This window comes from Gymnoscopelus braueri (genome assembly GCF_963280865.1).
Source record: "Gymnoscopelus braueri genome assembly, chromosome: 11".
Lineage (NCBI taxonomy): Eukaryota > Metazoa > Chordata > Actinopteri > Myctophiformes > Myctophidae > Gymnoscopelus > Gymnoscopelus braueri.
Window position 1 is genome coordinate 23,798,028 of NC_137613.1, and position 18,311 is coordinate 23,816,338.

The 18,311-nt window shown below is 39.4% G+C and overlaps 1 protein-coding gene across 1 annotated transcript in view; it reads left to right on the plus strand.

Annotated features, from left to right (window-relative positions):
- LOC308095539 (complement C3-like) overlaps nt 1-18,241 on the plus strand; it is a 40,722-nt gene extending 22,481 nt beyond the window's left edge. The window contains exons 17-32 of the mRNA XM_080442594.1: nt 4,071-4,277; nt 6,342-6,414; nt 6,503-6,632; nt 8,276-8,368; nt 9,129-9,282; nt 9,564-9,649; nt 12,450-12,531; nt 12,756-12,804; nt 14,073-14,163; nt 14,390-14,479; nt 14,708-14,810; nt 15,443-15,532; nt 15,671-15,784; nt 15,889-15,972; nt 16,863-17,004; nt 17,818-18,241. Of these exons, the coding sequence (XP_080298720.1) occupies nt 4,071-4,277; nt 6,342-6,414; nt 6,503-6,632; nt 8,276-8,368; nt 9,129-9,282; nt 9,564-9,649; nt 12,450-12,531; nt 12,756-12,804; nt 14,073-14,163; nt 14,390-14,479; nt 14,708-14,810; nt 15,443-15,532; nt 15,671-15,784; nt 15,889-15,972; nt 16,863-17,004; nt 17,818-17,962 (1,733 nt within the window). The 3' untranslated portion in view covers nt 17,963-18,241. The remainder of the gene's footprint in view (nt 1-4,070; nt 4,278-6,341; nt 6,415-6,502; nt 6,633-8,275; nt 8,369-9,128; nt 9,283-9,563; nt 9,650-12,449; nt 12,532-12,755; nt 12,805-14,072; nt 14,164-14,389; nt 14,480-14,707; nt 14,811-15,442; nt 15,533-15,670; nt 15,785-15,888; nt 15,973-16,862; nt 17,005-17,817) is intronic.
- The last annotated feature ends 70 nt before the right edge of the window (nt 18,242-18,311 follow it).

The window sequence follows — 18,311 nt, forward strand, 5'->3', positions numbered from 1 at the left end:
TTCCAAACATAATGGTAATAATTCCTGATGAATATTTTTGTCAGTTATTTCTTTTTCAACTAAATATGTTTTATCATGCTTGCTAGCCTGCAGGGGAACTGAAAAAGATGCCAATGACAATATCCCTGGAACCTTCAAAACACAGTGAGTTGAGTTGATACTTCATTGATCGCTGGTATGTATGTACGTGCTCATTAACATGGCACCATGGCAATTGGAAAGGAGAAAGAAAGAATTGCATTACATAATTTAAAGTCAACTTAAATTCATATCCTTATTGGGTAGCACTTTATAATAACTATACACTATAAAGCATTAGTTAAGCATTAGTAAATGCTTAATTCATCATGAACTCATCATTAGTAAAGCATTATTCATACATTACTAAGCATTAGTAAACACAGTTATAAATGTTGCAACTATACACTATTAAGTATTAGTGAAGCATTATTAAAACACTTAATTCATCATTAATTCATCATTTGTATAGCATTATTCATACATTACTAAGCATTAGTAAACACAGTTATAAACCTTTCAACTAAACACGATTTACAATTAGTTAAGCATTAGTAAGTACTTAATTCATAATTAATTCATCATTTATATAGCAAGTAAGTACTTTATTCATCATGAATTCATCATTTATATAGCATTAATAATACATCAATAAGCATTTGTAAACACACTTATAAGTGTTTTATTGCCCATTGATAACCTAATCTTTAATGTGCTTAATGATTGTATTCTCATACTTTGTAAATGATAGATTCAACATTTATAAATAGGTATTATATCAATTTACAAACCAGTTATTTATGAGTTGTTAATGGTTCATATGATCATTTAGAAAGTCTAAGTAAACACCATATACAAACCACTTGGTTGTATATTTATGTGGACATTTGTACATGGTTAGTGATTGTGTTAATAAATGTCTTATAAGCACTTATTCATACTCAATGAATGATTTATTAAGGTAGTTACTACTTGTTAGTTAAGTATTTTGAGTGAGCCCATCTAAAGTGAGGACTATCTATGCCTTATAAAGCATTTATAACTGATATAGCGTGAGCCCATCTAAAGTGAGGACTATCTATGCCTTATAAAGCATTTATAAATGAGATAGAAGCAGTGATATAGAAAATGCCAATATTTATTGCAACAATTGAGACAGAACATGGCCCTTGCAGTGTAAAAATAAAATTAACATTCTTGTGCTGTATGAAAATAAACAAACAATATGCAATGCTATAAACATGTACACATGGCTGATAAATTAAATAAACATTTTACTTCATGAAAATAAACAATACACAATCTGCTATGCTTTAAACATGTACACATGGCTGATAAATTAAATAAACATTGTACTTCATGAAAATAAACGATAAACAATCTGCTATGCTATAAACATGTAAACATGGCTGATAAATTAAATAAACATTGTACTTTATGAAAATAAACAATAAACAATCTGCTATGCTATAAACATGTAAACATGGCTGGAAAATGTAATAAACATTCTTGTACTGTATGAAAAAATAAATCTGGGTTTTGCCTTCACTATGGGTATAGCCACCCTTGCAGAGCTAGGAAGACAGTTAACATCAGAAGGTAAAAGGAAAAAAAGGCTTGTTTTGGGTTTCTTCTTTAAATTATCTTATTTGGTTTTTCTTATTTGTAGAACAGCAATGACATGAAATACACATAGAATGGATTTGTTAAAATGTGTACTGAATAGTGTTTTCCACAGTAAATATTTTAACTTTTTAACAATGCTTTTAAATAAATAAATTAACTTGCAAACATGACTTAAGCAGCTAAACATTCACACAGTTGCAATTATATGAAATTAACATGTACATAAACACATCCCTGATTTTGCTGGAAATAATAATATGCAAATATCTCCCAATATGCACAAATAAATCACTTGAGTGAAAATAAAATCACAACATTGCTCCCTATAATGGCATTACAGCATTAGCTCAGAGCAGAATAGCCTATAAGCTAACATGACACACAGCAGCCTGCAGCCTGATGGCTGACAGGCTAACAGGCTAACAGGCTAGGCCATATGACTGGTACTGATTAGCAAGAAACATGACGTTTTTACCAAAGACAGAATACACAGTTGGGCTGTGAAAAAGGTACTAGCAATCATGTTTCATCATTACTGAGACAATACATCACAAGGACAGTACTTACAGACACAGCTGCACATAGATGGGTTTCCTGTTTGTAAACATGAGAGGATGATGCGCGCGCAGTGGCGGGATGAGCCTGTAGAGGGCGCTATTACCCGCAGCAGCTCTGGCCATTGTACATTCATAAAAAGAAATGGTCTTCACCGGGTTTAATGAAAGTAGATTAAATGATGCAGTTTGTAATATCTTCTTTACTCAATAAAAATGATTTGTCGGAAGTTGGATCTGTTTGTATATAATAGCAGCATTATGCCTATTATGCCTATAATAGCAGCATTATGCCTATCTAAATCCCGAAAATAACAACAGAATGAATGGCGCTTCCGGTTCGTTCTCCCCCGCGCATGCGCAGATTGCGCACTCTGCTCTGTGATGACGTCGCGCGGAAACCCATCTATAGCTTTGCTGTATGCTAAACAGGAAGTGAATGCATACTGCAGGTGTTGCCAGATTTTGCAAAAAAAAACAAGCGGCCAGGTCTTTGAAAACAAGCCCAAAAGAAGCAAGCAACTAGGCTCAGTTTTACCAGCTATCGGCCATTTGAAAATAGCAGATCAACAAGCACACAATGTGTCACATCATGACACGTTGTGAGCTTGTAGATCTGTTATTTTCAAAAAAATATGGGTAAAAAAAATTTGTTTTTCCTTTCCATGAAAAAATGTGGGAACCACTGGTTTAAAAAAAACATAGAAAGCAAGCCCAATTAAGTCTAGTTGCTTGCTTCTTTTGGGCTTGTTTTCAAAGACCTGGCCGCTTGTTTTTTTTTGCAAAATCTGGCAACACCTGCAGTATGCATTCACTTCCTGTTTAGCATACAGCAAAGCTATGTGCATCTGTGTCTGTAAGTACTGTCTTTGTGATGTATTGTCTCAGTAATGATGAAACATGATTGCTAGTACCTTTTTCACTGCCCAACTGTGTATTCTGTCTGTGGTAAAAACGTCATGTTTGTTGCTAATCAGTACCAGTCATATGGCCTAGCTTGTTAGCCTGTTAGCCTTTACCATTAGGCTGCAGGCTGCTGTGTGTCATCTTAGCTTATAGGCTATTCTGCTCTGAGCTAATGCTGTAATGCCATTATAGGGAGCAATGTTGTGTTTTTATTTTCACTCAAGTGATTTATTTGTGCATATTGGGAGATATTTGCATATTATTATTTCCAGCAAAATCAGGGATGTGTTTATGTACATGTATGTTAATTTCATATCATTGCAACTGTGTGAATGTTTAGCTGCTTAATTCATGTTTGCAAGTTAATTCATTTCTTTAAAAGCATTGTTAAAAAGTTAACATATTTACTGTGGAAAACATTATTCATTACACATTTTAACAAATCCATTCAATGAGTTTTCCATGTCATTGCTGTTCTACAAATAAGAAAAAACAAAGAAGATAATTTAAAGAAGAAACCCAAAACAAGACTTTGCCTCCAAACAGATTTTTTTTGTTGTTGTTAACTGTCTGCCTAGCTCTGCAAGGGTGGCTATACTGTATGCATAGTGAAGGCAGAACACAGAATGTACTAGAGAACAAGTACAGAGAAGTAGTAATACATTAATAAAAGACAGAGTGAAGACAGTATAAAAATAGCAATAAGGGGGGGGGGTTAAAGTTGGGGTAAAGTGTTTACTACAATTTCTCTTTCAGATGGTATACAGCGGGTGACTGTCAACCACGTATTTCCTAGGACAGAACTGGTTCCAAACACACCCACCCAAACACAGATCTCAATAACAGGTGACACATTCTATTCATTAGATTTGTGTGTTATTATTAAATTAGAAATACCAGTGTCCTTTATTCTTACCCATGCAATGTACCACCCATTTGGACTGAGGTAAAATGTTTTCTGTGTAGGAGGAACTCAGATGAGTTCGCTGGTGGAGAATGCCTTCAGTGGAAAGTCTATGGAAGGTTTCATAAGGATGCCCGGTGGCTCTGGCGAGATGAACATAGGCAATATGGCTTTTCCTGTCATTGCCGCCACATATTTGGATACAATTCTAAAGTGGGAAGATGTGGGTTTTAGCAAACGCATTGAAGCCCTTGAACACATCAGGACTGGTAAGAATACACAGACATATTTTAGGATTAGGCTAATCTAAAACATAAGAGCTCCATGTCATCCCTCCAGATTATCCTTGATGATGTGGTGGTGAAAATAAAAACAAACTGGACAAGTGTGCTCCTTGGAGCACAGATCCCAGCCAAGCTGAGTTGCCTACCCAGGGATATGCTGCAACCTGTTATAGCACCACCATGTGGCTGATTTGAAACATGTGGGGTGCCTGTTCTTCCATGGCCTACTGGGAGTGTTTGCGCAAAGTTTCATGCCAATCGGACACGGCATTCATGATTTGTGGTCGTGGTCGTATCAGTTTGTTTTGGGAGGTCTGAAGGCGTGTGTTTTTTTCTTCCTGGATTTTTGTAACTTGGTGATGTGCCCTTCTGTGACGCATGTGGAACTGCCTCTCACATGAGCGGACCGCTTTAAATTACTCCCAAAACACTGCGATACCACATAGTTATGTGACGTGCAGTGTTAAGCATTAGACTCTCAAAACCAGCGCCCCGGGCTCGATCCCCACCTCTGCCATTGTTTATTTTTCTAATCTAAAATGTGTCGTAAATTATTTTATTAGGATTAAAGTTAGGTTAAAGGATAGTTTGTGTTTCCCCCAGCGAAGCGAACCACTCTGCCCACTTGGTGAGAACAGACTACAGCCCCTAACGTTAAGTTAGGAAGTAGTTAGGCAAAAAACTGTTACATTGATGGAGGCGCGCCGTCTCGAAGTGGACTTGAGCAACGAGAGGCACTGGCGAGCGAGTCGTCGTGCCAAACGTTGCAAAGTACACTAGGGCCGACTGCCCGGCTCAGCGCTGTTCCGAGTTATGTACCGGTAGGGACAGAATCGAAAGTTATTGTCACCCCCCCAGGCAGTGCCAGCGCCGAGCACTATTTTCCACCACGGAGGAAAGCCGGCCAGTGCTATCCTCTTGGATTGAGCTCAGGGACTAGGGTTGAAGGGGCCGGTGGGAAGTTACAAAAATCCGGGAGGAAAAAAAACACACGCCAGACTGAAGCGGTGCCCGTGAGATCAGCTGCTTAGAGACGAACGGACAGACAGACTGTCAAGGCAGACATTGAGTGAACCCAGATGCAGAACACAGACCAAGGAGATGCTTAGTCTTTTTATTCAATAACTGAGGTACAGGCTTCTAAAGCCGAAGTAATAACTGAAGGTGGATTTCACCAAAAGAGGTCCAAAGTTGCAAAGAACAAAAGGCAGTCCTCCTTGTAGATCTCTGCAGTCTTCTGTCCAGGTTGGAGCTGTGTGGGAGGCTGTCAGGCTGACTTTGGATGAGAACTAGTGTTACTGGAGATCAAGAATGAATCTGGTTCTTAAGCAAAGCAAACACCTTAACTGACCTAGTACTAGCTGCACCAGCATGTGCACTAGCTGGAAGATATCACTGAGCACTGCGTGCAGTCACTGCCAGTTATAAGTAGCCAGCCAGGTAATTGTAAGATGGAAGACAGCCAGGTGATTGCCAGAACACACCTCCCCACAACCAGAGTGCAGCATAGATATAGAAACCTAGATACCTCATTGGCCTCTGCAGTTCGTTGGAGCGACTGGTATCGTGGTCGGCATTTTAGAGTAGGCAAGCTACCATTCAAAGTGACTACTGGCCAATCAATCACAGCGCGTTGACTACTGGCCAATCACAGCGCGTAGACTACTGGCCAATCACAACGCATAATATCTGACTTTTGCTGCGCGGCTGCCTCTTACGAAAAGACCCCCCACCTGCCTCTGATTGGCCTACCGAACGCCCCCTTCTGTGACACACGCGGAAGCTTGCCTACTCTAAAATGGCGCCCAAGATACCAATGCCTCAGAGCCGAAGGAGGCGTCTACCTTTATATGTCTATGGAGTGCAGCTCCAACCTAATGGACAAACAAGCAGAAGTTAATAGACAGACAGGACTGGCCAGCTGCCATGACACAGACAGACAGACAGACGGACGGACGGACGGACGGACGGACGGACAGGACCTAAAGCATAGTTCCTCACGTTCGGCTGTTCTAAAAACTAAAAGTTCATGTGTTTGTATTTGTTCAGGCTACACAATACAGCTTAGCTACTACCATGGAGGGTGTTTTTCAGTCTGGGGAAATCGTAAATGCACAGTTAGGTGAGCTTCCCCAACCAAATAACCAATATACTCACATACATGTAGACATACAGTACAACTATTATTAACTCTCCTCTCCTTTTTCCAGGCTGACAGCCTATGTAGTCAAGGTGTTTGCCATGGCAAGAAATCTGGTGACTCTGGATGATAATGTGCTTTGTGGCGCCGTCAGGTGGCTCATTACGCAGCAGAAGAGCGCTGGCTATTTTGAAGATGCTGTAAGTACAGTATGCTGGATGACACAAATCTTTCATTTTGATGCTAATAAAACAGGAACAACTAGAAAAACTGCTCCTCGGAGCACAGGTCTCCGCCAGGTCAGGTAGGTTATTGTGGTCTCCTGGTGGCGCTATAATAGGCCAATGTGGAAAGGGTGCAATTTCTTCTTAGGCCTTGCACGGCACTGCATTCATGATTTGAGGCATTTTGTTCAAAACATTTATTTTGCTAAATTAGACCTGCTGGTGGCGCTATAACAGGCCAATGTTAAAAGGGTGGCATTTTTTCCTCAACATAGTGTGAATGTGCGTGCAAAGTGTGATCGCAATCGGACGCTGCGTTCATGATTTGCGGCATTTTGTTCAAAACAAGCCACTACTGCAACTTTAGATGTCAATCTTAGCCAATCAGGATGGAATATGAAAAATCAAACACATCCGTCTTGATCACATGACTATAGAGATCATGTGTACCGTTTTGTGTGAAATCTGGATAAAATTGGAAGGCGTAATATAAAAAAAAGTGTTTTACATACGTTTTACTGGTGGCGCTATAAAAGGCAGATGTGAAAAATGCAGGGCAAAGGTTTTTCCTTGACCTCTAGAGAGTGCGCATACAAAGTTTTACACATATCGGTGCAGTTATAGGTAAAAACACAAATCGGCCTGTAATAGCGCCACCATGAGGCTGATTTGAACATTTTCAAGTGGCATTTCTTCCTCTGCCTAATGGGAATGTGCGTGCAAAATTTCACGGAAATTGCATGCTGTGTTCATGATTTGAGGCATTTTCTTCAAACTGCAAACTTTGGAAGACATTTTTAGCCAATCAGGATGGGATATGAAAAATCTGAAAGACCCGTTTCGTTTAATGACTATAGAGATACTGTGTACCGATTTGCGGGATTTTTGAACAAAATCTGTAGGAGTACTGCCAAAAAATATGTTTTGCACAAATCGGCCTCCTGGTGGCGCTATAAAATTTGGGGCAGAGGTTCTGCCGTGTCATCCAGGGAGTGTGTGTGCACAGTTTTGCTGCAATCAAGCCAACGGTGCCGGAGATTAGCTGTACACAGACAGAATGACACACACACACAAGGACGGACGGACGGACACACGGACGGACGGACACACGGACGGACGGACACACGGACGGACGGACAGGGGGCAAAATATACTCTCTCGCCATGCCTTTCGGCCTGGCGGAGACAAAAATACTTCCATGTCACGATAAAAACGTTTTACATACAAACCGAAACCATTACATTTCAGGAAATATATATAAAAAAGAACCCTTGTTCCATTGGATCCAAGGTGGTCCAAACCACAACAAGAATAAAATATAGCAATCATCCAAAATAGTTTGACCTTGAGTATTCATAGTTGGTTAAAAAAATAGTTAAACTTTTCAAAACAATAAATGAAAGAATAAATATAGCAAAAATAGAAGATTTACAAACTCACAACACGTTGCAAGCTTCTGGTGAGCTTTTAGATGGGCATATTTTCATTACTTTGACACGATTTTACACTGACAAAGTATAAAATATGGCAATGATTTATTTAAAAAACGTATACAAAAGTATAAATAGTTTCTGCCCGACAGTGATGAAGTGTATTTTTATGTCTATACATAAATTCAGCTGAGTCCTTTTGGCTTGAACACTGAGACATCTGTGACTGCCTTCACGCTCATCGCCATGCTAGAAGCCCGCAAAGTTTGTATTGCCTCTGTGGTGAGTAATAAACATCACACACAAACAAACACTATTTCTCTGTCTCCCTTTCTCGTGTCCCCTCCCTGCAACCTTATAGCAACGAATGAATGGAGCTTTAAACATGGGGTACCCTGGTTCTATTTCTCCCTAATACATGATTATTGGGTATTATTATTATTATTATTATTATAAGGAGGAAGAATGATTTAAAAAAAGTGTGAATGAAGTGTTAAAATAATGTTTTTATGCGGGCGCTCGGGTGGCGCAGTGTTAAAGTGGCTGCTTACCACCGCAGAGTCTGGGGGTTTCAATCCACCGCGGTGAGAAGTGATTAGAAAAGGGACAAAACACAGTTTTGCAGGACAAAACACAAAGACAATGGGCCTCATTCACTAAGCTGTAAATGTGTAAAAAGCGTGTACTGTAAGTCTATCAGATGTGAGAAAAAGCGGACGCCTGTCAAAATTCACAGACAAAAAAAGATTGATGAATCACACTTGTAACGTGGGGATTTGCGTAAAAGCCCATAAGTACAACATTTGGGCGTAAACAAGCTTAGTGAATCAGGCCCAATTAACCTTTTTCCACCACAGCCCATATTGACATAGTTGTGTAATGTTGTGTGTAATGTTGTGTTAACAATGATACTAATGACTCAATCAAGGCTCTGTTCCACTTAGTGTAGCAGAGCCACAAACAATGTTCTGACTCCTTTTCCCTCATCGATTACTGACTGATCCAGAATTCCTTGACACTGTCCTTTATATTATGTGTCCAGCATATGGGAACATCTATAAACAAAGCAGTGGCTTACCTAGAGGGACGTCTGCGGGGGCTCACTACCACATATGCTGTTGCCATCACATCGTACGCCCTAGCCCTAGCCGATACAAACAAGTTCAACAAGGCCGTTCTCCTCAGGTTTGCGTCAGGTGACTTTCAGTAACCATACTCATACTGTGCATACTGAACAGAAGACATTATAGTGTGCATTGCTCCCTTATAAGACGATATGTATCTAGATACATGCATGGGCTACACTATGATTCAGGGACGATACATTTGAATACAGAGTTATTTGATTTAATGCAATTCGATCCAATCAAATACAGTTTTTAACATTTGTTTAATGTAGGGAATGATAAATAGTTATTGTAACAACAGTCCCATAGTAGTGATCAAGGTTACTTATTTGTGTGTTTGAGTTCCTCAGGAGGTAACCACTGGTCCGTGAGCAATGGTCAACCTTACACCCTGGAAGCTACAGGCTATGCTCTTCTAGCACTGGTCAAGGCACAGGTGAGATTCTCTGCTGTCTGACTGGCTCATTGTGCTGTGCAATAGCTATCATCTTTGGTATTTTTTTTGATAATTGCGAAAGTGGAAAATCCAATCTACAGTTAATGACTTTTATTCTTTTTTATTTTTATGAATGAAGGCTTTTGAGGAGGCAAAACCTATCGTCAAATGGTTGAACCAACACAGGACATATAATGGAGGATATTCCAACAGCCAGGTAACACATGCAGACCTTTATTTAACTAACTATTTAACTAACTATTAAAAAAAAAATCCAATAGAGCCCTAGAACACAACAGACAGCAGTGCAAATTAAAACAAGCAACACAGAAAAACTAGAATAAATAAAATAAGAATAATTATAACATTCTATAACAAATATGAATGTTATTATATTTCAATTATAGCACCACAAAACAATGACAGTTCATAAAATCTGCCTCCAGCTCTTTTAATCTGGATTTTAAAGCGTTTAGCGGGATCAGCTGATCTAATTTCAAGGTACTTTGCAGATCATTCCATGCTGCGGTGGCTGAAAACGCAAAAGCCATTTTCTCAAGTTCCGTAGGGGCTTGTGGGACGGAAAGCATGAGGAAGTCTGTAGAACGCAAAGAGTAATGTCCAACAGTACAGTTTTTATTTACCAAGAAAAGCCTTGTAAATAAAAATGACTGAGCCTATACGAGTTGTTAGAGCAGGCCATCCTGCACAAGAGTGTTAGTAACAATGATTCCGAGTTTTACAGTTTGTAATGAACCTCAAGGAAGCATTATAAGCTGTGTCAAGCATATGCAGACATTGATGGAAGAATTAATATACAAACGATCACAATAATCCAACCAGATAAAAAGGTTTCAGTGACAAGTCGCTTTAAAAGAGAATAAAATATTGTTTCTAAAGTAGGTGCCTAATTTTTTCTTCTTTTAAACAAAAAAACCAAATTCAACCTTGAAAAGTGAGGTAGTCATTAATCAAAATACCCAGATTTTGTATGAGTCTAGAACTTCAATTACCTCAGTGCCCACAGAAGGTTGGCACGGCTGTGAAGGGCAACTGCCTCTCATGTTTCATTGCTTCATTGTCGCACACATCTACATTCTCACAACCAGTCGCACTGCGAAGAGTTGTGAGCTTGTGAATAAAATGCCCAGTGGATGCCAGGTGGTTAACTGTAGTACCATCACATACATCTCTTTCCATCTAACTATTTTACTCTCTCTGGGTCTGATTTTCTTTTAGGCCACCGTGGTAGTGTACCAGGCATTAGCCGAGTACTGGACCAATACCGATATAGATGTAAATGAACTTGACGTTAATCTGGATGTGGAAATCTCAGTGGCTGGCAGGAAACGTCCAGACAATCTCAACTTCAACAGAAACAATATCTATACCACAAGAAGACTAAAAGTGATATTACATGCACACATGCACGCACAAACACACACACACACACACACACACAGACACACACACACACACACACACACACACACACACACACACACACACACACACACACACACACACACACACACACACACACTGTACACACACACACACACACACACACACACACACACACACACACACACACACAATGTAAAGTGTAATGTTCGATCATTTATATTTGCTCATTGTGTGTGTGTGTGTGTGTGTGTGCGTGTGTGTGTGCGTGTGTGCGTGTGTGCGTGTGTGCGTGTGTGCGTGTGTGCGTGTGTGTGTGTGTGTGTGTGTGTGTGTGTGTGTGTGTGTGTGTGTGTGTGCGTGCGTGCGTGCGTGCGAGACACCCCCACACACACTCTCCCTGACTCACACAGGAGAAAAATGCACAGAACCTGAATGTGACCGCCAGAGGAAATGGAGAAGCAACTCTCACTGTAAGCACCATTCTTCAGCCCCACTTGCTTTTTGTGCTGTGTACTCGTATCTATATTTGGTATCCTGACAAAGTTCACTTCTGCACAAATGCAAATTGCATCGTCTTGTCGTTCATCACCTCAGTTTCCTTGTGTCCAGGTGGCTGCACCTCATGCCATGGGGAGGCAACTTTGCCTGGCAGAGATCTGCACGCTGAGGAGCACACTTTTCTAGTTTAGTTTGTGTTATGAGCGAGGTGTGTGTGTGTGTGCGTGCGTGAGTACGTAAATGTGCAAGTAGAAAGGATACAGTAGTATCACAGAGGTTGTGGGTTCGAATCCACCGTGGTGCATACGGCTTTGTCAGGCGTCTGTGCGAACGCAATGGGCCCGTGTTCAGGGGAGAGAAGCCGGTCGGGGAGGGTGATAAATGTCACTGCATGTATTCCTACGGACTGGGTGGCACCTGTCAGCAGGGAGTGTCGGGCGGGAGGAGTAGGACGAAGGCTTTATGTCCTCCCGGTGGGGGCTCCTTACTGGCAGGTGAGTCAGTAGGATACGACAGCAGTGACAACACAGAAATGTGTGTGGGAATTCATTGGCATAACGACTAAATTGGGGAGAAAAAGGGGGTCAAAAATAATTGGCTACTCAAAAAAATTTAATAAAAGAAAGGATACAGCTGGAGCACAGTGTTTGTTAGTGTTCATTGTTAACCCATTAAAACGGGAAAGCATCTGTGTCATTTTAGATTTTAGCTATTCAAAAATAGCAGATATACAAGCTCAGAGCGCGTTACTTTGTGCCCCGCTAAAAGATGTGTCAAAATCTTTTTTTGCTTCTGGGGGTCCCTGGATCAAAATATTTTGAGATGGGGTCGGTGGCCAATTACATAATAATTTCGGCCTCGGGTCTTAATGGGTTAAACTTGACTCTGTTCACAGATTGTGTCACTCTATTATGCTCTACCAAAGGAAAAGGAGAGTGACTGTCAGAAGTTTAGCCTCTCAGTGGAACTCATCCCAGGTGAAATGGGGTCTGTGTGTGTGTGTGTGTGTGTGTGTGTGTGTGTGTGTGTGGGGGTGTGTGTGTGTGTGTGTGTGTGTGGGTGTGTGGGTGGGTGGGTGGGTGTGTGTGTGTGTGTGTTCATGTGTTGGTATGATATCTGTCTTTTCAGCCATACTGTATACTTTATTGCATATGTTATCTTTTCGACTGATACCCTGTTTAAACACTTTCCTCTCCACCAGAGAAAGTAGGTGGTGATGATGATGTATACATGCTGAAAATTGAGGTTTTGTAAGTAAAGTGAAAGGCATTTTGTCTTGACATTCTACACATTTGTTTAACTTTATGCCTCTCCAGGGTTTGAAATTAGTTAGCAGATGTGGCTACTACATTAAATTATCAATCACTCAGCATTCCCACTAGACATTTGATTACATTTTCCATTTCACCATATAAAAGAAGATTAGTGCTTCCCCAAATCTACACCCATTATGTAGCCTAAATAAATAATTCCAAGACAGTTGTCTGTTATTTAGCAATAATATTTTGACGGCTGACTTACAGTAAGTGATATTCTTTGGTATTTGTTTTTGTTAAAAAGGTTAAAGTACTATATTCTGATAATCATTGCTACAGAGGGTTTGTTCGGTCACAGGGGTCTCTCCAGCTCTTTAGTAAACATAATATACAGTACATTTTCAGGTAGGTGAAAAAACTTAAGCCAATCAGGAGAGAGCACTGAAATGCATTTTCTGTTTAAGAAAGAGCTGGAGAGACATGGGAGACTCCTTTTACTGAACAAACACTAGCAATGAGTGCTATCAGAATATAGAGCTAGTTAACACTTATTTTAACCAAAGTAAATCACTTACGCTACCTTTAAAGTAATGGGCTATGGTTGAAATATCTGGAGCGATAGATTACCTGTCACCGCCACAAGTTCTGAAACAATATTTCTCCAAATTTGAATACAATAGTACAATAGTGTCGGTTCAGAGTGCCGACCATTGTTGAATTTTGTTGTGTAATAATGAAAGATCCTTAAGAACACACTGATTTAACGAAGACACTCAATAATAGGCAAAATAATTACATTGACATGACATTATACCTAGTTACCCGATAGAAGCTCAATCATCCAGGAAAGACTCACATGACACTTGACAGCGTTACCCACCGCAATTAATTTGCACCAGCATTTGGGTTTTGTTAATTTCAAGCCCTACTTCCATTCTGTCCTCACTTTGTCCTCACTCTTTCCTGTTCATTCTTCACCTTTACGTTCAAATGCCATATCTACGCAACCATACACATCTTTAATTATTCTCAAAATGTTCTTCTAAGATTCATTTCTTTCTCTTCCTCTAAAGTGGTGTTCAGAAGTTCTTAAACCTTGGAAAGGGCTGTATACATTGATATAAAAATCTCAAGTGGTGTTAAAAGATTCTTAAACTTTGGAAAAGGCTGTATAAATTGCTATAAAAACTGAGGCAGTAATGTCCCTTTCACCAGCCTTTGTTCTTTTGTTCTTTCACCAATTATATCCATTATCCCCACAGGTATAAGGACATTTATAAAGATGCAACAATGACAATTTTGGATATCCACATACCAACTGGTTTTATTGTGGACAAGAAAGATCTGGACACGGTAGGGCCTACACAAGAGTATTAGTGGAGCATGGTTCCAACAGAGATTTAGATCTTAAAAATTATATGTAGACTTAATATGTGTGTGTGTGTGTGTGTGTGTGTGTGTGTGTGTGTGTGTGTGTGTGTGTGTGTGTGTGTGTGTGTGTGTGTGTGTGTGTGTGTGTGTGTGTGTGTGTGTGTGTGTGTGTGTGTGTGTGTGTGTGTGTGTGTGTGTGTGTGTGTAGCTGTCCACTGGGGTCGCACGCACCATTTCAAAGTATGAAATTGACAAAGCTCTGTCTGAACAAGGTTCCATCATCATCTACCTCGACAAGGTATGCTTTCACTCTCTCTCTCTTTGGGTCTCATAATCTAACACACACACACACACACACACACACACACACACACACACACACACACACACACACACACACACACACACACACACACACACACACACACACACACACACACACACATACACATACACGTACACACACACGCACGCACACTGTAACTGTCTGTCTCTGTATGTCACCATTTTGTTTGTCTTCATCCAGGTTTCTCATGAACGGCCAGAAGAGATCGCTTTTAGAATCAGCCAGAAAATGAAAGTGGGCATCTTGCAATCTGCAGCTGTGTCTGTTTATGAGTACTATAATCGTAAGCACACACACACACACACACACACACACACACACACACACACACACACACACACGCGGCCGGTGCGTCCATGCAGGCGACCCAGGCGACTGCCTGGAGCGGCAGTTTGTAGAGGTGGCAAAAAGTGTCTGCAAAAAAACCCCAAAAAAACAATGAATGTATAATGACACTCGATCGGTATTCCATCACTTGTTTGTCGTTTGCAAGTCACATCACTGTTTGCATGAGTGAATTACTCACTAACTCACTCACTCACTCTTTCTATATATATACATATATAGAGAGAGAAAGAGAGAGTGAGTTAAGGAGTGAGTGTGTATATATATATATATATATATATATATATATATATATATATATATATATATATATATATATATATATATATATATATATATATATATATATATATATATATATATATATATATATATATATATACACACACACACACACACACACACACACACACACACATGCCTTATTAATCTCAAGGGGAAGACCATTTCAGATTTTAATTGTGTTTAAGGAATATTTTGTTCAAATTTCATTTTCAGGCAATACAAATCAGTAACAAATCAGACCAGGATGGCACATATTGATAGCTCTCACCCTGTGTCTCTTTGCAGAGAAACCATGTGTAAAATACTACCGCCCAGAGAGGACACAAGGAGAGTTACTACAGCTCTGTCGAGGGGATGTATGTGTATGTGCTGAACGTAAGTGTAACAGCATGAGATTGTCATACAGGTAACTTTATCCAAAAAAGGCTCCTAAGATCCACATTCAGTATCTCCTTATCCTTATCTCCCACCTACACCTTAATCAGAATCCTTTTATTTCCTGTGCATTTCCAGAGAACTGCAGTAAACAGAAGAAGGACAAAATTATCGATGACATAATTATCGATGATGCCCGAATTACTATGGCCTGCCACGTTGAACGTCAAGGGAAGAACAGAGTAGATTATGGTAAGAGTGCCTTCCTGTATTAGTAACTGTGTGCGTGTATATGTATATACATCCATGTGTGTTTTTGTGTTGCGTAAACAGTATGAAACCTGTCTCTCTTGTAGTGTACAAAGTGAAAGTGGAACATTTTCAAGCAGGTCCATCTGTGGACATTTACCAGATGCGCATAGAGAACGTTCTCAAGGAAGGTAGATATTCCTCCCTTTTAAATCTTAATAATTGAACCGTGTCTTTCTTGTCACACACTCACTACATGTCATTGTAATTTATGTATCTATACATACACATCTAAAGTAAGTGCTATATTGTTTTATACTATAATACCTTAATTATAATTATGCTTATAAATATCTATAAATCTAGTATCATTTTATTATAAATCTATTATATTATTGTATTATAAGTGTTATCTTGTATATATTATAATACCTTATAGTTATGTCATACCTATTAATATATAGTCACTACATAATTATTAATATTATTTATTGATCTTGGTCTATTGTTATTATCATACTTTTAGCTAGACCTGCGCCGCCCATGCATTCCACACTGACACTCATGCTCCGCTTACAGTAGCTCTTTGCCATCATGAATCTTGACTTCATGTATCCTTGGAGTGTGCTGTTAACACTGTGATGATTTAATGTATTTATGCAATCTGAGCCAGGGGCAGGGCTTTATAAGCATTATGCTTCTCCCTGTCCACTTCTTCTGCATCTTGGACTCTCATTATGTCAAATGGACCTGACTACCTACCTGTACCATGGACTTGTTTGAAATTGTGCCACCATCTTGTTCTTAAATGCACTACTGTACATACACATATGTATTCTTTGTCCAAATGCTAAAAATAAACTGAACAGAACAGAACAGAACATCTATGCGCAACTAAACTACTGTATCACATGTTACATGTTCAAAGAAGAAACATGTTTTTTTGTTTTAAAACGAGTATTGTCTTTACTTGATTTAGCGCAACGTTTCTTTTCATTTGGATTTGACATGACAGAAAAAGTGAGGTTGAGGCTGATTTGTGTGAAGCACCTTTACTGCATTTATTTTCTGTTTGTTACAGGAACTGATGCGGGAGTTCAGAACCAGCTGCGTGCATTTATAAGTCTTCCCCATTGCAGGGAGTCTTTAGGACTGAAGAAAGATAAGACCTTCCTCATCATGGGCACGGCAGACGATTTGTACTTGATTGCTGACAAACAAGTGTGAGTTTAATTTAAAAAACAAAAAAATCGTAGTCTGTCTTTATATAAGGGTTTTCTAGGAACTCGCATAGACAAGGTTATTCAAAAAATGTGTTCCAAAATTGTGAAACAAATGAATACTGTGATATTTTGTTATTTTTCGTGTCTTTTCTTTCTTCTTTTCTTGTTTTGACCCTCTTGTGGTACAAGTGTGTGCAGTATATTGTAACAATCAGATATGGTTTTCACCCAGACTGCTTTGTTCATTTGTTTATTCCTTTCTAAGATTTTGTGACACAACCAAATGGCATTATTCACTCTATGACATCACTCAACGCATCACGTGGCAAAATGTTGTGAGCTTGTAGATTGACTATTTTCGGTGTGTGTGTGTGTGTGTGTGTGTGTGTGTATGTGTGTGTGTGTGTGTGTGTAAATCATTTACCAGTCTATAGAATCAGAATCAGAATACAGGTGTAACTCAGTGGGTTAAATTCATTGTTGTGCAAGCTCCATCATTTCGTTGTCTTTCATGAAAGCAAGGACAAAAACTAAAACTAAAACAAAGAAAAATCCAAGATATGTATTGTACATACAGTATAACGCATACTGTATAACATAAAAGCAGCGTTATTGATACTACACAGTAAACTCATCAGTGTTAATGTATCCATTTGTAACTCGGACAGGGAAGGGCCCATTTGGACACTTTGAGTAGAAATATCACTGAGGAATTAACTATAGACATAATCTTACACTGGTGAATGCCTTTTCACAGCATACTGTAGTTATGACTGGATATAAGTAGTAATGTTTCATATATTCTGTCCTTAGGTATGAGTATGTGCTAGGTGAGAGGACATGGATAGAGTATTGGCCCACTTCAGAAGAATGTCAGACTGAAGAATACAGACCTGTCTGTTTGGGCATGGAGGACCTGGACGACCAGTTAAGCATATTTGGATGTTTGTCCAAATGATTCTCCCAGAACTTTTGAATTTGATTTGATTTCTTTAGTGTGATTGTACGTTCTTTCAATTGAACAGCTGTTGTTTTGTATGACCTTGGTCTTCTTTTAGCACAAGCACCCCTGTCATTATTGTCCTGCTATGTCATGATACTATGCAGGATCATACAGTATTAACAAAAACAGTATTATCTTTAAACGTGTTGTTCAGAAATTGGAAATAGATTCAAAGAAGCCCTACTCAATCTTTGTGTAGCTCTGAGGAGAATGCACAACTGTGTTCTGTAATCATTCTAGACCACACTGGCTACCGAGTTATTGAGATTGTGCTAAAAAAAAAGCCTCTCAGTTGTTCTATTTT